This window comes from Vanellus vanellus (genome assembly GCF_965231255.1).
Source record: "Vanellus vanellus genome assembly, chromosome: 25".
Classification (NCBI taxonomy): domain Eukaryota; kingdom Metazoa; phylum Chordata; class Aves; order Charadriiformes; family Charadriidae; genus Vanellus; species Vanellus vanellus.
The window spans coordinates 148,686-176,568 of NC_138930.1; the positions used below are offsets into that span (position 1 = coordinate 148,686).

The 27,883-nt window shown below is 50.8% G+C and overlaps 1 protein-coding gene across 2 annotated transcripts in view; it reads right to left on the reverse strand.

Moving 5' to 3' along the window:
* Positions 1 to 26,735, reverse strand: part of CELF5 (CUGBP Elav-like family member 5) — a gene marked incomplete at both ends in the record, with an annotated part of 41,800 nt that extends 15,065 nt beyond the window's left edge. Inside the window, 3 exons of one of the 2 annotated variants that reach the window (XM_082495622.1) lie at positions 4,021 to 4,072; positions 19,108 to 19,190; positions 26,456 to 26,735. In XM_082495622.1, coding sequence (XP_082351748.1) covers positions 4,021 to 4,072; positions 19,108 to 19,190; positions 26,456 to 26,735 — 415 coding nt within the window. The remainder of the gene's footprint in view (positions 1 to 4,020; positions 4,073 to 19,107; positions 19,191 to 26,455) is intronic. The other variant, XM_082495623.1, reaches the window with a different exon arrangement.
* Between the last annotated feature and the right edge of the window lie 1,148 nt (positions 26,736 to 27,883).

Below are 27,883 nucleotides of genomic sequence, written 5' to 3' on the forward strand. Positions count from 1 at the left end.
GACAGGTTAAAACTGTGAAACACACCTATTGGTTTTGAATCTTTTCTGAATGCCCAGAATGGCAATATCAGAAGTGGGTGAAGTCACTGACAACACAAGAGAAAGATTTTTTCACAGTTATTTTCATTTCATACAGCCCAGTTCCCAAGATTGCACACAGGAACAGGATTCAGACTCGTTCCCCCAGGATGCCTCTTTGCAGCAACAGGGGACCTGTGAAAGGGCTCCTCCGCTGCTGACCTCTCTCCCTCTCCCATGGAGCCCAACCCATGATCCTAGTGCCCTCTCACTTCAGGCAGCCTCCACATAGGGGTGTTCCACTACCAATAACCAAGCTGCCTCACATCTCCACAATTGGGCTAAAATGCTGCAACCCCTTTCACCTGATGTCTGCTGTCACTACTTTTAACGCGGTTGATCCCAAACCTGTTGGCATCCTCAAGCCACTGTTGTGGGTCGCTGGCTTCTTTGGCTCCCCAGCAGGGGCTCCTGCAGCACTGGAAGATCTTCTCTCCCCCACTCTCCTCCTGCCATTTTTCCTTCACTTTCTCTCTGGCTCTTGTTTTTCACCCTCTGATTGGCTATTTCCCGTGCTGTCCAGCAACCAGGAAAATTGTCTCTGATCTCTCACTGTTGAGTTCCCATGGAAACATGCTCTGGGCACAGTCAGTCACCCAGGCAGCAGGAGGAGGGCCAGTGCAGAGCAGGTTGCTGATGAAGATATCACAGGAACAAGGAGGGGGTTAAGGCTGAATGCTTCAGCCATGAGAGACAGAGGAGAGCACACAAGCACTGGACACTGCTCCTCTTTAAACCCAGTGGATTTAGGTCATCTGGCCAGCAGCTGTCAGCAGCAAGGATCAGGGAGAGGGAGGAAGCCTTTGCAATCACTTGGCTGTGGATGGGATGCAGAAAACCTCCTTGGGTATGCAGAGAGCTCCTTCATCTCTAAGGCAGTGCTAATGGGCTTGGGCTAGCTGTCCTGTCTCATCAGTGGAGCAGAGTGCTCCAGGTCTCGAAAGAAACACAGACAAGCTCCTCTGCCCACCCCCCCACCCCCCATCTCCTTCTGGCACTCCCAGGCTCACATCACAGGCATAATGGAAAGGAAGAAAGGGCTGACAAAGCCTATACCAGAATCACAGGCCCCCCTTTGTACTAATGCAGGCAGCACCTTTTTACTAGTGAATTCCTTCTGCAGGGTGCAGTAACACTGAGCATCTAGTTATCTCTATAAAGCCCCTGCAGGGCTTAGCCAAAACTGTCCCTTTAGCATAAAAAATAGCATCTCTTAGACGAGGAGACAAATTCTGGTGCTCTAACTTCACGTACTTAATTCAGGGTGCTCAATTTGAGAGATGTCAGTCCCTGGAGAGGATAAAAGATGTTCCCTTCAAGGATAATGCAGAGCAGAGCCTCACTGATGCATGCAGTTGTTCCCTTGATAAATTCCTAGTCCAAACAGTTTTTCTCTGTCCCAAATCTTTCTGTTACCTCCTGCAAGTGTGGGGCTATTGCTATAGGGAATGGCTCTTCCCATATCTGCAAACTTGCTCATCCACGTCCCTGACAAGTGGAGCACCATGACAGAAACCATTGGAAAGAGCAACCTGATTCAGACAAATATAGGGTGCTGTCTTGATGCTGCTTCTGCCTCAGGAAAAAATCCAGTTTGTCATGTATCCTATGGGAGCTACTCGTTTCTGAGCTCTGCAATGAAGCTGGAAAGAAGCTAGGCACATGGGCTGGAGGGAAGCAGGTATTCAGACTCCAAAGGCTGCTTTTCTCTATGACCTTTTCCATGGGAACCAGACCTGATGCCCTGACACGTGCAGTCATTAGAGACTGTGCCGCTTTTCATAAACTTGGAGATTTCAGAGTCCAGTGCCTTGACCAAAAGCTTGCCTCCAAATCAACATCCTGGATTGAATCTGTTGGCCTATTTCAGATCAATTTGACAGAGGAGCTGAGGCATCAGAGATGTTAAGTCCCAACACATTTTGTGATACTAGGTGGCTGTGTATAGAAGACAGTCCCTACTAGTGTCCCACCAGCAAAAGAAAGACTGCAGAAGTGACCTTAGCCTAGTATTAGACACCAGAAATTCCAGAGTTGCACTCATCAAAGAGACACAAACTGTTAAGAAAACAAAGCTGCAGTGGTGGGTCTGTTCACAGCCTGAATTGTCTATTTGGTCTGGTTTTGCTGCTGTCCTCTGAGGGGTTAATGCAGGAATGTCAGCAGTGCATGGGTGGTACTGGTGAAGGTAAATGTGCGCATTTGCCTGTGAATGTGTCAAGTGGGCACGTGTATGTATTGGAAAACCAGTGCACACATGGGACATCTGTCTGTAGCTACATCCGCTTGTGTCTCTGTTGGCTGCGAGGGTTGCTATGCAGCCACATCTTACAGCCTGAGGGTGCACGGGATCTGCCAGCGCGTACGCATAATGGTTTTGTGATGCGGAGTTATTGATATGACTGGCAAAGGCTCTGCTAGTCTCCTACGCTTTTTTTCTTTTTTAAAGACTTATCAGGAATAACCTCAGATACAATTACACAATTTCTGAATTAATTAGAAATCTGGGGTACAAAATTTTAAAATCAATGTGGTGGGGGAAGGACTGATCACCTAATGGCTGTATCCAGAGGCAAGATGAGGTGTCAGTGAGCAGTTAGCTTCCTCTATCCGGTGCAGGCACCTCTTAAAGGACAGCTCATCTGCTCCTGATATCAATGTCAAGTGTGACAAAGTGAATCACCCTGAAGGCCCTGGTCTCTTTTTACAGTCTATAGCATGGACAAGGACCTTAAACGCAACCCCGAACCCAGGGGCTGAACTACGGTGAGATGAATCCAGTCCTTTGTGTTTTAGACATACTAGTTTCTTTGGAGGCTTAAGCCACAGTTCTTTTCAAAAGGAGCATGTCTATAGGTGGCATGTCTGGGATTCTCAGTATAGCCCAAGGGAATAAAAACACCTAGACTTCAGTAAAAGTCAAGTGCTTTATCCCTCAAGCAAATAATGAAAAGTCAAAGATTCTATTTGGAAAAATGATCTGACTTAAACAGATAAAGCTTTTTTTTTTTTAAAGGAGGATCACACAACCATAAATACACATATCCATATAAAATATTATAAAAAGTATCTCATGTTCCTGCCAGTGCAATAATTGAAAGTCACTACAGACTGCTTGGAAGTGACCCCTTAAAACTTAAAACAAAAGCTTTTAAAATCTGAACACAGCATGCAGGATACGCTGCCCTACAGGACAAACAGCCTCACAGAAATTCTTCCCTCGCCACTACTAAACTGCTTTCAGAGGCAGCACCAACAGCATGAGGCATGGAGAAGCAGACGCTGGAATGGAGAGAAGGGGAAAAGAAATGTATTGCTAAGACAAGGAAAAGCAGCAAAACGAGTTCAGAAGGGCTGGAGTTGCAAACGTTCTCCACATGGAGGAGGCATCTGAGCTTCTGTGAGCTCCCCATTAAATTAAGAGATTCTCCTGTTTCCTGTCTTCCAGCTCTGAACTACTCAGTATACGTTGCTTTAACCAAGCTGGTCCCTTGCAGGCTGACAGCACCTCCATCTCAGGCCTAAACTCAGGATCCTTTCCCTTCAGTCACTATTTCCCCAACAGCACATGGGCCCTGGCAGTGCGATGGGGGATGCTGCAGGACCGAGAGTGGAGAGGCAAAGACACTCCAACAGTGACAGGGGGCAGACGCTGTTGGGCTAGTAGTACCCTCAAAGGGGTGCAAAAGAGTGGAGTAGGCAGCCACATTATTACCCTTAGGACTTGGGGTGCTCTCAGCTGCTTGCTGGGCCAAGCTGAAGGCTCCCCATCAAAGCCTATCCCTAGACTCTCCTCCCACCCCCCCAAATCCCTGCCACACACAAACAGCCCTTCATACACACTGCAGGGAGAGCAAGGCCAGGTCAGGACCTTGTCTCTTTGCTTGGTCCCCCTTGCACAAGCACATAGCTGCCAAAGGAGAAACAAGGAGAGATGACAACTACCTCCACGGCTCTCGCTGTCTGCGGGTTTCACTTGAATCGGGCGCGCCATCTGCAATGAAAGAGAAATGCAGAGGGTTAGAGCTTGGCCCATCTGCCTGGCACATGGTGCTGATGGCAGTGGCACCAGAGTGCCCCTTTCTGCCTGCCGTACAGAGTAGGAGGGTGGCAGAAGGGAACCAAGACATCGTGATGGCAACCAGAACCCCCAGAGAAGGGACCACATGGATTTCAGAGTTCTCAAAAGGAAACCTGGCACTTTTCCCTGCTCAGCTGCTTGCCTGCAGGGAACAGCTCTCCTGCAAATGCTCACCATGCATTCTGCCTCCTCAGACACAGCGAGTGGCAGAGAAAGGACTCCAAGGAAGCAACTCATCACCATGAAACTGGAACCAGAACAGTCGTCAGGGTTGCCTAAGGTGCAACTATGCCTGAAAGCTTGCTCTAAGCCTGCCTGACTGAGTGCAGGCATGGTCACCTCACCTAATTGAGCCACTTACTTTCCTTGCAGGAGGGATGAAAGACTGCCTCTGAACTTGGCTAGGAGCAGTACAGCAAGCAGGCATGTTATGTTTCCCCTTCCCCAGCCCTCACACAGTCAGAGCTCTGTGCACCAGAGTGGCTCTAAAGAAGAGCAGTGCTGCTCTCCAGCAACATCTCCTGTCCACAAGGGGAACACTCAGGTTCAAAGCAACAAAACCTTCTCTTGGTTGTGAAGAGCTGTTTATCTTGCTTGCACTCATTAGTGTCATCAGCAATAATCCAAACACAAGCAACAAGCCTGAGGGGTAGCTTAGTTCACGTGATATGGGGACTCTCCAGGTAAGACAGAAGAACACTTCTACCTAGGAGTAGTTGCATTAAGTAACCCACAGCTTTAACTGTCTGATTTGCAAAGCAGGGCAAAACTCTCATCTGCTGGAAGGTATGCATATCCTATGCTGCCCAGAAAGCTGACAAGCTGTAGCCTTCTTCCCATCTAGCAGGATCCAACTGAGCCAGAATCTCCTCCAAGGAATGGTGTACAAGGCAGATCTCCACATTCACAGCACATCTCACTCCATGTCTTTCAGCATCATTCACAGAGGCTGACAGTGACCTGAATTACTGACATACATAATAAAACCCAATCAGAATATCAGAGGTAAGACCTGCACTCAAGTTGCAGGGGCAGGTATAGTCTGCCCCCTCTCTTAAGAAACGCCCTCAGGAAAAACAGCAACAACAACAAAACAGAAAATGAAATCAAGCCATAAACGGCACCAACTGAAACGTGTTTAGAAGCCAGCGTGCAAACATGGACTGCTGTCAGTCTCCAAGTGGTGGCTGAGCCAGACTGGCCAGAAACCAGAGGTAGATCCCACATTCACAACAGCTGGAGGAAAACTGTGAAGTAACTTTGCAGTTCACAGGACAGAGATGCCAACCAGAAGGTGACAGGATGCCAGGGCATGGCACATTGCTGCTGAAGCCTGATCAGTGAGCACGGCAGAGCACTTGTGGCAGCTGGGGGCTGTGAGCCGGCTTCCACTGACTGGTGGATCTCAGGCAGGACGAGCAGAAGCTGGGACCAGCTCTGCCTCAATGAGTAACATGGGGCTGCTTGGCAGAGCCAGAGACTTGTCCAAAGGAAGGCCAAGCTGCTGCCATGCTGCACCTCGGAGGCAGCAGTGCCAACTCCAAGTCCATCTCCCAGGACATGCTGTGTCATTTGGGGGAGAGGGAAAGGCTAAGGGTCCCTTTCCTGCTCTTTGAGCAGCTGCATATGTTTGCAGAGCTCCTGACATCGGGCTGTGCTGCCACACAGCCCCAGCATGTGCAGCACTGCCACTCGCCAACCTCCAGGCTGCTGCTCCTCTCAGGAGCTGCCAAAGACTGGCACCTCTTTGAGCCCACGAGCTGAGTGGGATGTGGGGTAGGGGTTCAGAAGGATGTGGTCAGACATTGCTCCAGAAAGCCTCAGACCTCCCCACTGAGGAGGCAGTGGCTCCTATGGATGCTCGCAGCCTCTGGCAATATGCCTGTGGGAGCTGACACGGTGTGTTCCGGCAGCAGGTTGCGTGGGAGACGGCTGGCAGTCCAGATGTGCACTCAGAAGAGAGGGCTCAGCGTGGAGCCAGGAGCAGCAGCTGGTCACTGCATTCCCCACTGCTCCCACAGCACTGAGATATAGCGCCGTTTCTACCCAGGATGCAAAACCAGGATTAAGCTAAACAGATGGGAGGGAGATGGAGGGACAGACTCAGATCTCAGCTTCTGAGAGGAGCAAATCCATTTGGGGGAAGGGATGCTGTGGAAGCCAAGAGCATCACACCCCCATGTGAGAGCAGACCCCCCCCAGGGATGTTGGGGCTGAGGGCGAGGAGCAGATGAGAGGGGGAGGGGAGTGTTAAGTACCTGAGGACATGTCCCTGTCCCCTCCCCCAACAGGCTGTCACTCCAGCTCCCAGCACCGAGGGTAAAGGAGGTGTTGTCATGGAAACGGTTATTCACCACATGGAACCTGACATTTGTGGTTGCCATGGAAACCAGCTCTTGGGGGCATTCCCTCTGTTTTGCACAAAAGAGATATTTTGATATGATCTCTGGGGAGGGGGCCCCCTCTACCCATCTGTCCACCCCTTTCCTTCCCCCCATCCCAGGGACTGCTAAGCAGTGGAAGTGTGCTGCAGGGCCTGCCCCGGGATAGTGGGCTGCGGCTGGCCCCACTGAACCTACCCGCCATGGGGGAGCGCACCCCGCAGGCTCACACACCCACAGCGGGGCCACACACCCACAGCGAGGCCACAGCATGATGCCCACAGGACAGTGCTGGCAGTAGAGGTGCCAGCGCCGGTGCCAGCACAGTGACACATGTCAGCACCGGTGCAAGTCTGGAAGCAGTGCCTGCAGCCACAAGGGGAAGCGGGGCTGCTGGGGGTGACATCAAGCAAGTGGGCTGCTCTGCACCCCACAGCTGTGGCCACAGCTGCTCTCTCACCTCCTTGACGCAGCACCTTGGCAGGGCATAGGAAGACTCACCCTCTGCCAATGTCAGACCAAGCCCTTGGGCAAGGGCTGCCCATTTCCAGAGGCCTTACCAGCTCCAGCAACTTTGAGAGCTACCCACCAAACTGAGGTCTGGTCTCTGGGCTGGTGGTCTTCATCTCCTCTGGAAGATGTGGGTAAAGAGGAGAAAACAAGACAAAAGAAATTTGTCCCGATGCTGAGGCTAAGAGCAGCAGGATTCTCTGCCTGTTGCTTCCTGAAATAGGACGTGTCCCAGCTGAGGGAGAGGCAGGTATGGTCCTCCTTGCAGGGAACTGGACACCCAGAGGCTTCCACAAACAGGACACCACCACTTTAATCCTTCTAAGTCCCATGTTGCCATTAAAGATGAACAAAATGATGAAGGGATAGAATGTACCATCAGCAAGTTTGCTGATGACACAAAACTGGGAGGGGTGACTGACATGCTGGAAGGCTGTGCCGCCATACAGCACAACCTGGACAGGCCGGAGAACTGGGCGGAAAGAAACCTTATGAAGTTCAGCAAGGGCAAGTGTAGGGTACTGCATCTGGGGAGGAATAACCCCATGCAGCAGTACAGGTTGGAGGCTGACCTGCTGAAGAGCAGCTCTGTGGAAAGGGACCTGGGACTCCTGGTGGACAACAGGATGACCATGAGCCAGCAATGTGCCCTGGTGGCCAAGAAGGCCAATGGCATCCTGGGGGGCGTCAAGAAGAGTGTGGCCAGCAGGTCTAGGGAGGTTATTCTCCCCCTCTACTTTGCCCTGGTGACACTGCATCTGGAGTATTGTATCCAGTTCTGGGCTCCCCAGTTCAAGGACAGGGAACTGCTAGAGAGGGTCCAGCAAAGGGCTACTAAGATGATTAGGGGACTGGAGCATCTTTCTTATGAGGAAAGGCTGAGGGACTTGGGTCTTTTTAGTCTAGAGAAAAGAAGACTGAGGGGAGATCTTATCAATACTTGTAAATACTTAAAGGGAGGGTGCCAGGAGGATGGGAACAGTCTTTTTTCAGTGGTGCCCAGTGACAGGACAAGAGGTAACAGGCACAAACTGGAACATAGGAAGTTCCATCTAAACATGAGGAGGGATTTCTTTACTTTGAGGGTGGCAGAGCACTGAAACAGGCTGCCCAGAGAGGTGGTAGAGTCTCCCACTCTGGAGACATTCAAAACCCACCTGGACGCCGTCCCGTGCAACCTGCTGTAGGTGACCCTGCTCTGGCAGGGGGGTTGGACTGGATGATCTCCAGAGGTCCCTTCCAACCCTGACCATTCTGTGATTCTGTGAAAATATCAAAGCAGAGGTGTGAGCTTACAAATGCAAAGAGAGTCCACAGTTGCTTTAACTCAACAATATAGGTCACAAGGCCTTGAGAAGTGTCCCTGTGGGATCATAAATTTTGTATACAGATCTCAGACAAAGAGCTCTGTCCCCTACAGGACCTCAACACACAGAAAGGATGATCAAGCTTTACTCCTTCCATTTGAGAGAGAAATAGTAACAGGACAGCAGGGAGGACATGCTTCTGGCTTGCACAGCAAAGTCTGGAAGTACAAATTCTTCTGACCTCCAGTCATCATCTCAAGCTGTACAGTAATCAGAGAACACACCTGAGTGTAAGAAAGCTGTATTTGTAGATGCCCAGCTGGGAGCAGAATCCAAGAGTCAGGATGTGCTCACCATAAATTCAAAGTGCCAAGCAGATGCACATGTACCTGCATGCCTTTACCACACAAGAACACAAACATATGTGAACACACATGTGGCATGGAGAACTTGCGCTAACGAGCAAGTTATGAGCCTGCGCCTGCCTCACTAGTTAAGCTTTATTTTCCTCATTAAATTGTTCAGCTAAGCATTATTATCCTTCATTTCTGAAGAATATTCCATTAACATTTAGCACGTGCTGTCAGGCCACCACGGGCCAAATGTCCCTGAGTCCCTCAACCCCCAATTCATGGTCCTTCCTACCTGCTGCTAATGACAGACTAAGAGCTGTCAGCTCCATGACCCACTGGACTCAAGAAACCTTCTGGAGCCGCAAGCAGACATGGACACCAGATGGGCAGCACACGGGAGAGGGCAAAGCTCCCACTGCCTCCCGTCAGCTTCTCCCTCACATTTGCCCTCCTGACTGGATGCACACCTACCTTTTCCAAACACAGCCATGCTTACCCTCCACAGCCCACAACTCTCCCACACGATGCCTCTCTGCTTGCATCGCTGTCCTCGCAAGTACACAGCCCTTGTTAGCTTTCTTTGGGTTTACTGGTAAGAAGCAACTGGCCGGCCCGATGGAGGCACAAAGCTATACTGACCACTGGAGCGTTACATGCTACAAAGCACAGCAGCCACGTTTCCTGTGTAGCCCTGAGGAGCTACCTAGCGGTAAGAGTCACTGCAGCCCAGAGGTTTCGAGGGAAGAGGCAGGGATGAGAGGCCTTGCTGGCCTCTAGATTACATTCCACCCCATCCCCAGTAACTGGTCAGCACAGAGAAATGGGGAACTGCGCTCTCTTTAGGCTTCCTCCCTGCTTTCAAGAAAATGCTCCCCTAGCACTCTTAGGATGAAGGATCTAAGGAAAATTCCCGGTGCTACTAAAGTCAGAGGAAGCTTTGCTATTGGTTTCACCCAGGCCAAAATGCTCCATTTCTCCCACAACACCCCCAAGAAAACCCTTCTGGAGGTGAACTACCTCCCCACATTTACACCGATGCCCAGCATGAGCTGTCATCTCAGCAATCCAGTAGCCATGTTCTCCAAGGACAAGCAGTGACCCTCTTCTTCCTCAGCTTCCAAACTGCAAAAGCCGGATAGAGGGAGAAAGCCCCCTGGGACAGCAGGGCAAGCCTCTCTATTAATCAGGACTAAATGATGTAAAATAGCCCCTCAGGTGCAATGCAGGGGAACCTCATAGTGTTAAGTGGGTCAGAGGCAGAAAGCATGAAACACACAATGCAGGCTGGCTCCTCTGGGACATCAGGAACCAAAAGGCATGCAAGGCCATTGGCAGAATTAGATCCCAGGCTCTTAGGCTTTGCAAATTGTGGGCTGGTCCTCTTTTGGCCAGTTAAAAATGCCTGAATGATCACAACCACTTCTAGCTGTGCAGAGCACATAAATCTAAATGCTGACTTGCTCATTTGGATTCTGTTCCTTGTCGGGAATGCAAGCAGTCATAGATTGGTGCCAGTTTCAGTGTTCGAGTCTCCTGCTTGCATCTTTCCACTGATGTCTCAGTGTACTTTGGTCCTATCCTGAAGAACCATCCATCCCTGAAAAAGTGGCATTGTCTCACACAGAAACATGAGCAATGTTAGCATCAAGCACCATTCCAGCACAGCTCTAAAGGCTGCTTATGAATTCACCCATCCAATCCCATTACGAAGGAGACAAGGATAATTATGAGTACTGTGTTCCAGGTGGAGGAACCAAAGCACGTGACGATGAAGGTCATGCAGGAAGTCTGGGGCAGACACAGGATGCAAAGTCCACAGTCCAAACCACACAGCTCTTGCCTACATGGCTAAGGCCATCTCTTTCCACATGAGCAAGGAAGAGTGTTGGAGGACTTCACCCAACTGCTTTGTGCCACCAAGAAGAGGAGTCATAAACTCCAACTCCTCTCACAAGTTTCTTTGGGAGGTTGTCCTGGTTTCAGCTGGGACAGGTTGACTTTCTTGCTAGCAGCTGGTATAGCACTATGGTTTGGATTCAGGATGAGAATAGTGTTGGTAAAACACGGATGTTTTTGGTTATTGCTAAGCAGTCAAGGCCTTTTCTGCTCCTCACAGCATCCCACCAGTGAGCAGGCCAGGGATGCACAAGAAGTTGGGAGGGGACACAGCCAGGACAGCTGACTCCAAATGACCACAGGGATATTCCAGACCATATGACATCATGCTCAGTATATAAAGCTGGTGTAAGAAGAAGGAAGGGGGGACATTCAGAGTTACGGTGTTTGTCTTCCCAAGTAACCATTACATGTGATGGAGCCTGGCTTTCCTGGAGATGGCTGAACACCCACCTGCCCATGGGAAGCAGGGAATGAATTCCTTGTTTTGCTTTGCTGGGATGCACGGCTTTTGCTCTACCTATTAAACTGTCTTTGTCTCAACGCACAAGTTTTTTCTCACTTTTCCAATTCTCTCCCCCATCCCAACTTGGGGGAGTGAGCAAGCGGCTGTGTGGTCCTAGTTGCTGGCTGGAGTTAAACCACAACAGAGGTATTTTCCCTACCCCCAGCACAGAAGGCAAATCAGGCAGAGCAGGGAAGTTATCCACCATTCCCCACTGAAACTGAGTGCATGCAGGAATCAGCAAGCAGACATCTGAGCAGCGTGCGGGCCACAACACGCGTGGACTGACTGCTTTGCCTCTTGGATGCTCTGCTGAGCTGTGTTCCTTCTCCCTTAACACAGACAGACATCCTTGTCCCCACTGTAGCTAGTGCTGCTCTGGGAGGAAGGCAAGCAACTTGCCACCATGACTCAGACAGCCTCTGGATCTCCCTGGTATCTCTATGGAAGTGACAGCACCATTACTGTGCATTAACATCAGACAACCAGCAGGGAGGCCAGTCCAGCGTAGCGACTACTGCCCTTATCATGTACGTGACTGTTTGGCAGACACATTTAAGTGCAGTCTCTCAGGACTCCATGGTCAGCCTGTCCTCATGGGGCTCCTTCATTGATGTTTCAGTGCACTGCAGGGCACTGCATCAAGGACAACATTAGATGATCTTCCCCGTTGGTCTGATCTCTTCCTGTCACTTGTGATTAGTGCCACTGAAGGTCAAAGAGCTTTAAGGTGAGAAGAGGAAAAGTGCCAGCTTTCTCAAAGTCTTTTCTACAGGTGCTAGGACAACAAGTTTCCCCCAGAGGCCACAGAAAGAAAAATCCTGGACCAAATTCTGATGAGTACATTTCTGGTTTCAAGGGGGCTTTTCAGCAGTGCAAAGAGGAGTAGTATTTGGCCCCAAACTTCCTCCTGCTCCTCCCCACTCTTGCAAGATAGGGTTGACGGAACTGAAAACCCTAAAAGCTCCTCTAACAACTTCTTCAAGACCATAAGAGATCATTCTGGCCACCAGAAAGCCACAGGCCTGAGTACCCAGACACAGCTCGGTGCTCAGGCCCATAGTCCAGTGTCAGCTGCTGGATCTTGCTTCAGCAGAGACATGGTCTTGCCATCCTTGGCTTGCCTAAGGAGGCCCTAATCACAGTAACCACTCCCAGCTCAAAGTACGGTGGAAAGTGCTCAGCGAGCCTACAAAAAGCAGGAATAAGATGCTATGAGATGTGTCATGAAGTTATTCTAGGCAAGTGCAAGAAAGCTGCAGAGGGGAAAGCTGGGAGCACTGCCACACTCACCTGGCTTTGATCTTTCTGTCAGGCTGTTTGGAGAAGATGCCCAGCACCCATCCTTCCCTGTGCTTACTGGTGCACCACTGACCCTGCTTCACTGGACACCCGGTCCAGCGAACATCCAGTGAACATGCTCAGGTTCTTCCCCACATGTGAGCGGGAGCCTCCAGGGACGCCAGCAAGCCAGCACAGGGCAAAGCAAGGGGCAGAGGAAGCCTGAGCTGACAGACCCAGCCAGGTCTGCAGAGAGCTTGCACAGCCCTCTCATGGATGTGCTGGCAGGTTAACACAGTGCGGTCGGTCTGGGCCCTACAGCCGGGGGTACTGGCAGCTCCGCAATGCAGCCATGTCCCACCTCTTCTCCCCCCATGGCAGGTTAATTACAGCAGCTGGGGAAAGAAGTCTCTACTAATTTAACATGCTTTGGTGGCTGCGGACAGGGCCATGCAGATATCAGCAGGGACCCTCTGCCCCAGCTGCTGCACACAAGCCGAGTGCACCAGTTACCATGGCAACTGTTAAGGTCCAAGTGATGCAAAACCTCCTGCAATAACGACGTGCCCATGGGAAAATCCACTGAAAACGGGGCCAAGTCCCAGCGTCACCATAAGAACCCCAAGCCATCTCTTCTTTGGGCTGAACAGTAAAAATTATGGCTGATATTAGATAAACTATTTCACTTTAGGGGTGCTCACAGACTGGAAGAGAGGCCCAGAGCGATTGCAGGATCTCCTTGGAGATATTCAAAACTCAGTTGGAGAAGGTCCTCAGTGATCTGATGTAGTTAGCCCTGCGCTTTGAGTGGGGTTTGACCAGAGACATCAGACGTCTCTTCCAACGTAGATTATTCTGTGACTCTATATCCATATTCACAAACACTCCTGTGCACGCACACATACCAAATGACCCTCAGGAGATGGGAATGCAGAGTGATGCTCAGGACTGTGGGTGCCTTCACAAAGATGAAGGTCTATGTGGGCTGGTGCGCAGGTGCGCATGTGTGTGTGTGTGTTCATGAGCACAGGCGAGCTCACCAGGAAAATGCCAGCTGAGAGACAAAAGCCTAAGCTCTGTGCTACAAGAACACGTGAGTGCTCAGCTGTGCAGAGGGCAGCAATTTTAGGGAGAAAGGGAAGACCCTTGTACACAGGACTGAGCCTGCATGGGTGCATTTGGTCAGCACATGGGAACGGGTGCTGATCTTCAATGCCATTATCCTTCCAATTCCACAGGCAGCAGGAGCCAATGTTTGCATTGGCAGCTTGCTCCCCCCCTGCCTCTTTAGGGTATGTACCTCCTAGGGCTGCTGCCTTGCCTCACTGCTAGTTCTCATCCCCTTAAGCCAAACCCCCACCAGCACACGCATTTGCAATTCTCTCTGCAGTGAAAGGCACTTCTGTTGCTCCTTGTCCAGGGACTGCTTTAGCCCAGTACCTTCACATCCTGGTCCTGCCATTTCAATGAGACAGCCTTGGCATGCTCTCTGTATTGCTACCTTCTACTGATAATGTTGCATGGCTCTCAAGAATTTGCTGATATTGTCTATCAAATCTGCAGGATGGACATGGGAAAAACTTCTCCACCCTGCCCTCCCCAAAGGTTCAAACTACAGAAGCCACCTCAAAGATTAACAACCAGAGGAGTCCTTCAGCCCCCAACCAGACATTCAGGCCGCCTACTCCACTCCTCAGCACGTCTCCCAGCTTTGCCAGCTGCAACATCCTGTAGTGTTCACTTGAAGAAACTTTCAGAAACACTGGTCCAGGCTGGCTTTGCACCAGCACTTGTAGAAGAGAGGGGATGGGAGAATGAGATGCTTTGGCCTCTTTACCAAAACCCCTCCAGTCACCTGTCTTCCCTCACATCATCACGGCTGTGGATCCTGACAGATGGCCCATGGTGAGCCCTTGCTCCTGGCAGCACAGGAGACAGCCTGCCCACAGGGATGCCCTCTGCTCAAGCTCTGCTGGGTCTCTACATTAATCCTTGTGCCCAACCATCTGAGTTAGTGCTGCAGCATCTCAACCCCTGGTGCATTCCCAGAGTCTCTCTCTGCTCTAATGCTGCTGCTCTCTGTAATTTTCCATTCCTGTGTCCCTGCATTCCCAAGCCGTCACTGCATCCATGAGTTCTCTCCCTGATGTAGCCACATTTCAGTGCCCCATCACTGCTCTTAAACTGCCCATGTTCCAAGCTTGGATCAATACCAATTTCTGCCACTTACTTGCCTACCTTTCAGCAAGCCCTTCTTTGTTCTGCATAGAAATAAAACTGTAACTATACCTTGTCAGAAGAATTACTTTTTTAAACCTCCCCCCCTCTGCTTCTTCCCTCTATTCTTCTTCCCCTTCTTCTTCAGGAGCAATTTTATGTAATTTGCAACTGTCTGGCTGCAAATGAAAAGCGACACAAAGCGTTTCTGAGAAATATTGAAAAGCTGGCTGCTTTTCCCTCAAATTTCACTTAGCGAGAGGCTTTAACTTGGTGTGTGATCACTGCGTGTCATTAATAACCTCTCCAATTCCTTTCAGAACTCAGCAAAGTGAAGGCACAATCACGAATCAAAGGCACGGGTTATTGAGATATAATATCGTTTCACTGAGCCAGGGAGGAGCGTACCCAGGGAGAAGGTGAAACGCTGCACTGCTAGGCTGGCTGGCAGCTGAAGAGGACACAAGATTTAGGAAGAAGTGTAAGGGCTTGATTCCCTCTCCGCTTTTCACTTCCAAAGATATTGCCTCTCTTCAGCTTCCATGGGCTGCGTGTCTTTCCCCAAGCCCTGTGGACTCAGGCCACAAAGGGAGCTGGTTTCTATTTAGTTCCTCAGGCAGATCTGTCTCCCTCTCTCTTGAGCCTTTGGAACCCGTCAAACTGCTTCATTGGGACTGAGTCAGACTCCATTGTGCAGTTCCACAGCCCGTCCGCAGGGAGCAAAAGTGGGGAACACGAAACAGCCTCTTTGCATGTGCAGGACGCAGAAAGCACTGTGAAGGGCAGGGGTAGGAGTGTGCTAGGCTGCCTAGTATGTGGCTGCTGGGCAGAGAACTGGCCACAATGCTGGCACTGTCTATACGCTGCACAGCAACCAGTCGCTGTGAGCAAGGTGTGACGTGTCTCCCACTTGTCACATGTACTGAGCAGGGTGATGAGCAAACCTGTCGCACTGTGTGCCAGCCCTTTGGCTGTGCTGAGGTTCACAGGTTGCTGTCCACACCTGAGGGCCCACACCGCAGCGTGTGGAAGTGGGCTCCCTGCTCACACATCCACAAGGCAGGGCATTCTTCCTGCTCACCCCAGCTGACAACAAGGGCAGAGACACTTGGCATCCTTTCAAGCTCCTTAGCAAGCCTGGGTGATCAGACACTTCTGTGAATTCACCAAGGATGCACTTTGTCTCTGTTCTAGGAAGCTCCATCCTTCCTTCCTTCCCCAAAGGAAGATTCACACATTTATTGCTTCCAGACTGCACTGATAGCAATTGACCAGCTCTGAAGGCAACACAGGTCTTTTAAGATAACAGAATATACAGCTGACAGTCATCTTGGTTTACAGCCTGAGCGCACTAGCCCTTACAAAAGCGGGTGAAAGCCAAAAATCTGTCCACCTTCGGAAAAAGATGCTAAGCCTTACTGTCAAAAAATAAGCTTTTTTGAGTTTAAATTCTATTTAGCTACCATACACCCAACAGCCCTCAATTTAAAAATAAACAAGAATCTTGATCTCTAAAAATGAGAACTTGCCAGAAATGCCATAAAAGCAAACAGAGCCCATGGCAATTCCTATTGACCTATGTGGAAAACCTACAATATAAATATAAAACCTCAGAAAAGCTACACTGCAGGTATGGCCCTGTGGGAACAATGTGGCATCATTCTTAGATGGGCTGACATTGCTAGCACCAGACCTGGAGCGCCTAAGCCATATCTCTGTGGGCACAGCCCTAACCAGTGACAGACTTAGAAGAGAACCCAGAAGTCCTGCTACAGCTGCCTGATCACAGCTTAAGGACCTACCAGAAGTCATATCAAAGCATTTCCATAAGTCTGTCCTGACCAAATCCCCAGTCTAGACTAAGAAAGCCATTTGCCTCTGTTCAGGTTCACGAACTGCTGAGATCAACCACTGGTCTCTGCATTGAGACCAACAAAGGAGGGTACTTGGGTACTTGTGGCATCTATGGTTGCTCAGCAATACAATGGCAAGTGTAGGATTACCAACAAGATCCTTTCTATGTCAGTTTGATCCTTTGCTGTCTCTAAACATGCTCATGCTTCGTCATGCATTCAGATGACAGTTTGTGTCGTCCTACACTGCCATCATACACTCTTAAACTTTCTTCCTGCTCTTGCTATGTGCAATAAAGATACAGTAAATGGGTAAAAATGAACAAGAAATCCCTTGTTTACCAGACTACAGCCCACTTACTGAAATTCCAGCAGTGTGGTCCAGTACATTCTGTTCTCTGCCCTATGCCAGTGTCCTTACTACACTTCTGGTGAGAAGCTTTGCCACAGAGTTCATCAGGAGATGATCTAGATGTGAATGTACAGAGACAAAATTTCAAGGCCTTGTTCCCAAAACAGGGAGACAATCGGTTACCTAGCACTCCCGCCTGTGACTCATTTCCAGAGTATTCTCTGTGATCAGTTGGTATCACCCATCCCTCTGGCCCATACAGACACAAGCAAAGCAGGCTGAGAAAACAGAGCTCAGAAGTACCTCAGGTTACACAGCCCATGTCCACGCCAAGACCAATTCTATGCACACCAGGATGGAGGTCTGTTCCATTCTGGTAGTAACCATCTCTAAATGACCACTAAAATGACCAAAGAGAGAGAATCCTGACTTCTTGGTCATTAAGCGACTTTCCAAAAGAGAAACTAAATGTCAAGAAGTGGTGTATTGCCAGCCTGAAAACAGACAGCTCCAAATGCAGCACAGCTCATCTTCATCTGAATCCTGAAGCTTAATTACACCACATTACTCATTAACTGTCTCCAGACAAACATGTTCAAAAGTACTCAGCTAGCACAGACTTCTTACTGTTCCCAAGCAGTTTCGTACACCTCTCTCAACATAAAAAGCCTTTAGATCCCCACATCACAGATAAATTGGTGCTTTAAATACTACTCCATGTAGCACTCTATAACCACTGAGAGCACAGGAGAGAACATAGCGAAACATGCAACAAACTCATGATGCAGAACTGCAGCAAAACTGAGATTGCCTTGAATCCACTGAGCCTCACATGAATAACCTTTCAGAGTCCCTCTACAGGTACTATGTAGAGACACATCTGTCTTCTCCGTTGTGTTACAGCACTGTACCGTGACTCATCACAACTGCTCCCCCATCCTTTGACTTGTTCTTATAGACTGTCAATTCTGCCCTGGACCAACACACACAGAAGATTACACTGCTTTAGCCTGAACGGCTGACCTTTTACCCTCACACAAAATTAAGTCAAACAGTATTTGAGCACCCCCTTGCTGACCTGAGATAACCTGAAACAGTAAAGATCCTATGAAGTGGTAATTAAGTTATGTGCATCTTCCAGCCCTCAAATGCCAACACAGGCCCACGCAAAAAGGGAGCACAGGTAAACAAATATGAAAAAGGATGTGTGTGTGTGTGGAGGTCTTGAGGGGAGCTGGGAGAGGTGAGGGAAGCTATCTGCACCTGTATGGGTTAAAAAGGAAGTGTTATGGTTAAGATTTCCTAACCCCTCTCTAGAGGCCCCTGGTTTACATTAATTACTCTGCTGCCTTGAGCACTCAGGGCCTCCCGTGAGCTTCTGCCTTTAAGTACCCAACTTGTCCACCTACTCACCTCCAAATGAATCCTTCCAAGGTGCTTGATCAACCCTCAGTGCAGCAAGGGAACTGTCCAGTCAAAGCTCTCAAATCATACCAAAATGGGAATGGCAAGAATTCAGAATTCCTTTCAGCTCCCCAGCAGGTCACAAGAAGGCAGAGGACTTGCCTGCAAGAAGGAACCTGTTCCACCTCGATCGCCTCCTGCGATCCCTACTGTACTTTGCTCCCAACACCAGCTGTGGAGCGAGCAGGACCCAGGAACAGACCACTGATAGTTCAGCACTCTTGCTCTCACCTGTATAAACCATTTCTTTTCCAAACAAGGGGACGTGGCAAGTGTATTTTTTCATTCTGAGAAGCTGATCCAACTCAGCCATTGCACTAGAAGTCCTTTTGGGTCCTGCACAGAGCCAGCCACCAAACTGTGCAGGCAACCTGCAGGGCAACGGCAGAGGAGGAGTGGGTGCACCAGGAAGTTCAGCACACCTGGAGGAAAAGGATCCGGTACCTCATCTTGCCTCTTGCCAGCTTTCCAGCGTGCCCACTGTGCAGGCTGGGCCCACACACTCCACCCCAATGCCTACAGCTCCCTAGCAACAGGGACATAGCCGAAGGTATCATGTCATGCCACAGAGGCCAAAGAGCAGCACAGAAACAGGCTTGGTTGGAGTTACACAGGGCCGCCTTGGCAAGGCGGAGAAAAGAGCAGCAGCTCTCAGAAGAGCAGCCCTGTGATTTGGCTCCCACATCCCTGTTCTAATCCCCAAACCACACTTCTCTTTCACAAGCAACAAAATTAATCTAAGCCACTTCTCACCCTCACTCCCTCCCCTGACAATCCCCTGTTCACTGGCCCATGGCATGAGCTCCAGGCATGATTCACTGGGACTTACCCCTGGCAAAGTCTTCTGTTCATGCAGGGCTGTCTGGGCTTTGATGGCAGAGTCTCTGGCACAGTATGTGAGGAACGCACAACCTGCAGCGGATACAGCAAGTGTCACGTTAGACGTGCAATTGCAGATGCACATTGACACAACTTTGGTAACAGCAGGTGACCAAAGTACAAGAACTACAGATGCTGCCCTGTTTCAGCAACCTCCATCCCAACGTTTCTGCTCAGGTACAGAGAAATGCCTCGGACAGCCCTTGTGCAAGACCTGACTTGGGAGAGGGGCAGAAGGGGAGGCTTGCTGATTAAAGGTGCAAATGTTAGGTAATTTGGATGTGTCAAAGACTCTAGGGAAAAAGACAAAGAAACAACATTAAAGGACTTGCAGACACCATCCGAGATCGGCTGAAGTCATGGAAAAGGGTCCCAGTGAATCAACTAGGTTTGAAACAGATGTTGAATGCAGTGAGAAACAACAGGAAAGCAAAACGCAAGCTAACATTGCCTGTGGGAGAAACAGCCCAAAACACAAGGATCAGAGGAAATGCAAAGACCAGTATGATTATTGATTTAAAAAAAAAAAAAAGGCAAGGAAGGAGGAAAAGCATCTGGGATTTTAGGCTCATATGAAAACTCCATGATCCACATTCACAGAATCAGGAAAGCTACAGGAGAGGCCTGGCTTTCTGTCCCATATATACACCCATACAATGTGCATGAACACACATACATACATACATATGCATGACAAGGGAAATACAGACAACAGCAAAGCATAATGCATTCTGCAAGGGCCCAACTTAAGAAGCAAGATGAAAAGCACACAGAAAAGGCCAGATCCTAACATTCTTCGTGAAGATTTGACTCATCTTAGCCTAACACTGGAGCCAAGGGAGGAGGGGAGGAATTGTAGCCCCTCCAGGAAGAAGAGGGACCATCTTTGGGTGCTCTGATACTGAGGATAACCAAATGAAACTGAGCAAAGGAAAAAATTGTCTGGTTATTAAGAAACATTTCCTAGCAGAGAGAGATTTATTAGACTGTGGAATGATCTCCCCAGGGAAGTGCCTGGAGCTCCGCCACTTGTCTTGTTTCAGATGAGGATGGGCAAAGCTCTGGAGAATAGACTCAAACGCTAGAATGCAACTGACCTCCTCACTCATCCCCCTCCTATTCGCAGTGGCATTTCACATCCTAAGCACAGGCAGGACACGTCCCTTCAGCTTGTTGCTAAATGTCCGCATCTATGTTGTTGTGCTGGGGCTGCAGGTGCATTGTTATGGCCCAAATAGAGTGGCCTGTTCTTTTGCCCCTGCTTTCTTGTGCCTGGCTCGGGGTACTCCAAAGCTGCTTCAGCTCTCCATGGATCCAAAGCTGAACGCAAATCAGGGGCTGTCTGGATCTCTCCCCTCTGCCCCAGAGCAACTCCATGGTACACAACACTTTTAGGTCACCTGGAAGCCAGTTGCTCAGTACAATCCCAACCCATGGCAACAAGATTATGCTGTTCTTCCATCCCAACTCCAATACATTGCTGCAGCCAAGCAAATCACATCTGTCCTCACAACTCCTGTTAGGGGAAAAAAAAACCTCCACAAAGAGCACACAAGTATTTGATATCTCTAACAGGTAATTGAAGCTCTGTATCCCCCAGATTTTGAACCAAGAATGCCACAGCAAGGCCAGACATGGGATCACTGGATAATTTAACAAATGCAGGGAAGCCAGGAACCATGCAGTTAACCTTTACTTCTCATGGCAAAGGCAGCTAGTCCTGTTGTGTGGGGGAAGCAGCCCTTTGCTTTCGGTCTCTCCTTGCAGACTGCTGTGATATCAAGCATCAGGAGAAGCCTCAAAAGCACCTGTAGGACCAGAGAGCCCAAACCCTATTTCTAAGAGATGTGGATGTCTGGTCACCGAAGTCTCAAATGCAGATGCTTGCCTGATTCCACCTGCTGCTCCAGTCTGCTGCTTTGCAAGTCACACAAGACCTATTCTAAGATAACGGGGATCAGGTTTAGCACACAAAACTCTGAAGTCAGGAGTTGGGAATAAGCAATTTGTTCCACTGACAGCTTCAATGCATCGGTACCATGTCCACGTGCAACGAAGAGACCATCCTTGCCTCAGCAGAATTAGCCACGAAACCTAAGAAAACTAAGGATAGGAGAGCAGTAAGTCTACATGAAGCTACCTGTTAAGCACTCAAACCCCATCCCTGGGTCCCAATTCCAGTGTTCAAGAACATCAAAACTGAGGTAATGCATACTAGTAGGCTCAAAAACATCAGCCCATGGGAGGACAAGGATAAAATGAGGCTTGGACAAAGGTGCACCATTTACTGGGGATAAAGGAGAGACACTCCTCACACAAGGATAGAGAGCTATTTTGCAAGTTGCTGTCATCATACCAGATCAGGGATTTGTAAAGCCCAGCAACACCCACATTCACCAGCACCAATCCAAAAAAGTGCTATGAGTTCCCTCCCTACAGCCCCTCTGGTCCTTCTATTCCCTACAGCAAAGGCAGCTCAAAATGCTGTTCATCTTTTAGCTGCTTAGGTATCTGTGCCAAGAGGTAGGAGCCTCTAGAGACAGAAGCATCCTGCCGCTACAGAGCTTGAAGATGCCTCATTCAAACCTCCTGCTTCACTCCCTTGGCAAACCTTGCTGTTGCTCTGCTTTTCAGGGATGGGGATATTTGCTCAACAGAAGCCACCTTGTACTCCCTCTCTTCACTCAAGCACGAAATAGCCTCTAACAACAGGCTGCGTCTGGGCTGGACTGGGACAAGCAAGCCTATAGGCACAGGATAGCCCTGTCCACTGCTCCATCCCTGAGCTCTCCATGTCTCTAAGCTTTCAGGACATTCCACTCATTCATTTTGTTTCATTCCTGTTTCCCAAATGGCAGGAATCTGGGAGACTGTATTGGCTGTGGAAAGGAGGGAACTAAAGAGGTCAGCTATGTCCTTTGGAAAACATGATTACTGTCCTCCACAGCCAGATGTTTTGGAGGTAGGATGCAGGAGTCAATTCTACTCTCTTTGCAAAGTCCTGGTCTGAAATACACAAAAGGGGTTTTTGCAGAAGCACTGCACTCTAAGCCTAATTGTGTAAGCAAATATTTGGGAAAAGGAATTTTCCCAGGCATTTTCCACAGCCTCCCCTTGTCCCCTGCCTTTGGCGCCTGAAGCTTACAGAGGTACCAGAGGCTCAAGAAATGCCACATTTTCCCATCTATGGAGCATTTCCATGCTGTGACAGGACCCTGCTCACCACATCTTTCATGGGTTCTTCAGCCTCCTAAAACTTTGAGCCTGACAGTCACCAGGGATCCACTCAACAGTGAGGAGATGTCCACAGAGGTGCAAAGGGACCTGTCACTCTCACTAAGTTTCCTCACTTCCACACTTCCTGCTTTATTTAGCAGCAAACTTAGGTCAACAGGCTTATGCTCCTTTGGGCATTTCTAACACCAAGTTGATTAGGCCTGATGAGACATGAGACATGGTGTTAAAAAGTGCCGGCCTTGAAGGTCCCAGGCACCTGGCCAGTTGGGTGGTATTGGTGATCCAGTCACAGGACAGGGAAGCATAACACCACCCAGAGTGCTGCCTACCAAATCAAGCCATTACAAGGGGGGGACTTGGACTGGAATTGCCACTGGACAGTGAGAGCCGTGACCCCCAGTGGCCAGGGATACCTCCACCGTCACCTGCTTCCTGAGAGGACCGAGTGACTCGTCTTCTTCTATATGATTTTTGAGTCTAGATGATGATTGCTATATTGATACAGCAAACCATGTGTTAAAATCTGACCTGATCTGCAAGGGGTCCAGGCGATTAGAAATTGTAAGTTAAGTTGTATTATAAATTCTGTATTACACTACTTATAGAGTGTACTATAGTGATTCTACTTGTAGAAATCCTGTGCCATTCTAGTCACGAATTCTGTGCTACACTAGCCATAGAATTCTGTTAAGAAAATAAAGCTTTAAGAATAACTATGACTTTGTGCTGTGATCATTCTGCCAAGGATCCCCAAAAGGACCTGTATGTCCCCTCAGTGTCAGGGGACACCACCCTACTCCCACTGGCTCCAGGAGGGCTTCCAGCTCCCTGTAAGCAGAGCACAGCCTAGTCCCACTCGCAAGACACTGCAGCAAAAAAAGAGATTCTGTGCCTGATCCTCCCTACAAACCACACACTGACTCTGGGATTTACAGTCCCTTCAGATCCTAAACGTTACTCCAGCCATCAGCAGTCTAAAGCCTTGAGCAAGAAAAGGCTGTCAGTTTGCAAAAGAGAGGGTTCTCTAGATTCAGCTCAGCATTAGAAATCACATCAAATACTTTAGCCAGGGAAGCATGGAGTCAGCGGGGAGCTTATCTACAAGCCCGCAGAAGCTGAGTCAATGCTCAGCTGCCAGTGAGGCAAGTTAGGCTGAGGTTGTTATTGCCTCCTTGCCCTTTGGAAACGCCACCCATCTGTCCGCACACTGTATGCTCCTCCACAGGCCCTGCGAGAGGGCTGATCCTGTCCCTGCCGTTCCCCTGCAGCTCAGTTTACTGTCTCACACTTTCCCTACCATGGGTACTGCTTGGGAACCCATCCAGGAGAGCATAGGTGATGCTCGTGGAGGAACCGCCTTCTGCCTAATCCTGGAACACAAGGCAGAAAATTTCCACTTGATCCTCACTGCTCGGTTTCCTCTGACCCATTCAAAATGCCTGTTCAGATGCCTCCCTGCTCTTCCCGTGAAAACATTAGCTTTAAGACAAACACTGCCATTTACATGCAAATGCATCTGTGATTAACATAAATAGAAAAACTGCCTCATGAATAATATTAGGAGGCTGGAACAGTATCAACTACCAGCAGTCAGGTTGCTGAGATGTGAACAGTCAGGCACTGACAAACCCATCTCATAACGGTGCTCACGCTCCTAGTGGGCCTGTGAGATCATCCTCTGTCTCCAGTGAATTCACCAGTTCTCAGCACCCACACAGGGCAGTCCCAGCTGGCTCTGGGTCTCAGCACCCCAGTTCACACTCTCTGCCCCTGGGAGGCCATTTCCACCCTCTGTGCCTCCCTGGAGCAGAGGCAGTGGCTCAGTTCCATGTCAAGCTCCAAGGGGTTGCAAGAGGAGCTATGGGGCTTCGCCAGCGGTGCTGCCTCCTCACACAGCTGCTTCTCCCCATTTAGGGAAAAAGCAGATGGAAGCCACATGCGAGCTGTCAGTTGGATGTCACTGCAGATCAGGGAAAACGGGGAGAGAAAACCGAATCTGCTGTTACAACTGCCCCAGAAAGATTATGGCGCAGGAACGAATGCATAGTTATCCAGATTTGCCACAGTCTTCCCCTGATCAGGGGCTGTGAAGCCCTGGCCATCTCCTGCAACAGTGCTTCAGGTGGCTGCAGTTTCTGGGCCAGGTCTGGCACCCTCCAGGCCTCTGCTGGATCCATCACCCTCCAGCTGATGCTAATGGGAGCAGTGGCTCCTCACTGGCTTGGCCTTCTTGCCAATGCAGACAGGCCTGGTAAGAAGGGCTGGGGTCAGGGTTGGCTGGATTGTGAGTCTAATTTCTTCACTGCACAGTAACCCCCCCACACCCCATCCTTGTGGAGGAATGACTTCTTTGGAGAGGTATACTGCCTCTTCCCAACCCCATGCTACCAGGAAAGGAATCCCAACATTTCACTTTGTACAAAACAGGGCAGGGAACATCAGAGGAAGCTGAAGGTGCGTGGAAATGACTGTACAATAGCCACCAGAAGAACCTACACATCTCAACGCCCTTTTCTGGACAGAACAGAGCACCAACAAGCCCTGACCAACACCTGCATCCGCTCAGAACTGTCAAAATCAAAGGGATATACTTATTTTGCTGCAGGAATCCTGCATTTAGAAGCAAGTTAATATGTCACACAGATTCAGCTAATACCAGTGCTGCCCCCTCTAATTTCCATATCTAAGTGGCAGATCCCTAGAATCTGTCTCCTGCCTGGAACCTGACCTCAGACCGCACAGTCTATATCTAATATGCCAACTGAAATGAAATGTGCAATTGCCTCTTGCCTCGGGCACATTCTCCTCCTCACTGGGTCTGAAACCTGGTGACACACTGTCAGATGGTACCAGGTTTGGACTCAGTCCCTTGCACACGCAGACACACAACCACATGGCATTTCGGTTCTATAGTCCCAACCAGACATACTTCAGCTAAATTCAAGCCAGCCCAGCTCCCACAGGCTTCAACGAGGAAGTGCTTTCCTTTTGTGCTGGGGCTAGTTTTGGCCTTTTATTTGAAAATAAACTTATTTTTCTGTTATCCCCTTCCCTCTCTGTTCAATCTAGAGCGGTTCAAGTTGCCACAGCACTCAGTTTTTCTTACCTTTCCTCCTCAATCTGGAACCAGCAGCATCAGGACTGAATGCAGTTCACATACACTGACACATGACCCCATCACAAACTGGTTTAGGCCACAGTGACCGAGGCTGAGCACTGACAGCTTTCAAGGTACTTAGTGTAGGTTCCCTGCAGGAACTCTGCATGTGCCAAGGAGCGGTGCTGCAATTGCGCTCAGACCTCACAGCAAACAGGCTCCCTGAATTCCCATCCGTCTCTGGAGCTGTGGCAATCACAAGATCCCAAACACCTGCTGAGGTGGGTGAGAGCTGCTCCTCGAAGGGAGCTGGCACCCCGAACACCACAGCTTTTCAAAACGCGGCTTTCAGACACAGCCACGAGTGCAGCCAACAGCCCTCCTCAAACTTTTTAGCAGCCGCTAAAGGTCTTTCAGTGAAGAAAGACCCCTCATCTGTCACCAAGAAGGCCCCTCGTCTATCCCCTGCGCCACTGGCAACAGCAGGTTTACGGCCGATGTTCTTTGTTCGGCGGATTTTCAAACCGAAGCGCCGTGCTCCCGCCGGGGCAGAGGCCCGGGCCCACCGGAGGGCGGACGGCCGCTCACCGGGGCTCCCGCCTCAGCCTCCGCCAGTCCCCTCCGCACATCGGCGCCTTTGTCACCGCGCCCACGCATCGGCGCGGGCGGCGCCAGGCCCGGGCTACCGGGAGCGGGACAGCGGCGCTCCGCGGGGGGTCCGGCGCGGGGACGCCGAACCTCACCCCGGGCCGCGATGCCGACCCCGCCCGTGGGCGCCGGCGGTGCAGACCCGTTCCCGGGCAGCGAGCCGGGGTGGGGAGGGGGCAGGCAGCGGCCGCCCGTCGCGGTGGGTCACGCGTGGACCGAACCGAGGGCGGGCGGGCGGGCGGGGGGGGGGGGGGACACCCGCCGCCCTTTGTGCGCGCTGCGGGGAGCGGGCCGAGCCGCGCGGGGCCGGGCTCACCCTTGTGCATGCCGGTGTAGCGGTCCTTGAGCACGGTGAGTTCGTAGATCTTGCCGAACTGCTCGAAGAGCGGCTTGAGGTCCTTCTCCTCCAGGTTGCGCGGGATCTGCCCCACGAAGAGCTTGATGGCATCCAGGTCCTTCATGCTGTCGGGCTGCGCGGGGGGCTCCGCGCCGCCGCTGCTGCTCATGGGGGAGGCTCGGCGCGGCGGCTGCGGCGCTGGCGGGAGCGGCGGCGGCGGCGGGTGCCTCCTCGGCGGCCCCGGGGCGAGTCTGGCCATGCCCCGCGCCCGGCGCGCTGCTGGGGGGGGGGGGGGGGAGGGGGGGGCGCGCTTGGGAAGGGCCCCGCCGCACGCGCCGCCGCCGCCGCGCCACAAAGAGCCGCTGCGCAGCGCCGCCTGCCGGCCCGCGGCGACCCCGGGGAGGGGCGGGGGCTGCAGGAGCGGGACCCCGCGGCGGGGACAGCGGCGGAGGCACCTGCAGCCATGGCAGGGTGGAGGGGGGGAGCTGCAGCTGTGAGGGCACCCCGACGGCCCCGGAGCAGACGCAGGAGGAGAGGCGTCTCTCTAAGGCCTCTGTTCCGGAAGCACTGAGGGTAACGGGGAAGGGCTCTCGGCACCCATGAACAGGCCCTGTGCGCTCAGCAGGGGTGGGAGGTGTTATTTGTGGCACATGGTGCTTATCTCAGAGGGACGCATTGTCATCGGCTGTCAGGAAATTAAGCATTCGAACATCTTCCAAAATAAGAGCTTGCTCTTGTACTGCTAATAAAAGACAAAGGAGAGTGCCCTTCCATATCCCTATCAGAAATCAGTGTTTGGCCCCTTTTTCGCAGTGTTGCAGCACCAGGGTCTTGAGGAAAACAAATTATTTGAAGCAGAAAGTTTTCTAACATAGCTCTCCCCCAAAGCGAAGAGGCTGTGACAGGATGGTGAGAGCAGGCACAAGCACCAGTTCCAGAGGGCACTTAGTCACCATGGGAAGCGATACGTGGCCCCAGGCCTACAACCCTGCCAGGTCTCTCTGCCCCAGGCCCCCATGGGCAGAGCTGCCTTTCTTTGGAGAAGCTCAGCTCCCTCCTAACTGCAGATGGGCAGAGGCATTTCCAGCTGGGTCCCATTCACACTGTGCCAGATGGCCAGAGGCGGGTCGCATATGCCCACATTGGAGCAGCCATTATTGCTACTGGGGTCAGATCTGGCTTCTCATGTGGGGACATGGATTGCTCTCCCACCAGCTGCTGCAGTTCTGACAGATGACGGAAGCAGCAGGGAATGTCAGTGCTCTGAGCAGCGCAGTCCGGGTGGCCCGGGCTGTCTTATTTCCCTGTTCCACCTGTGCTACGCCAGGGTGATACTTTTCACAGCACACCCAAAGCTGCCACTCCACAAGGAGCAGCAGCCCTCAGCAGTGCAGCGGCAGGGACACA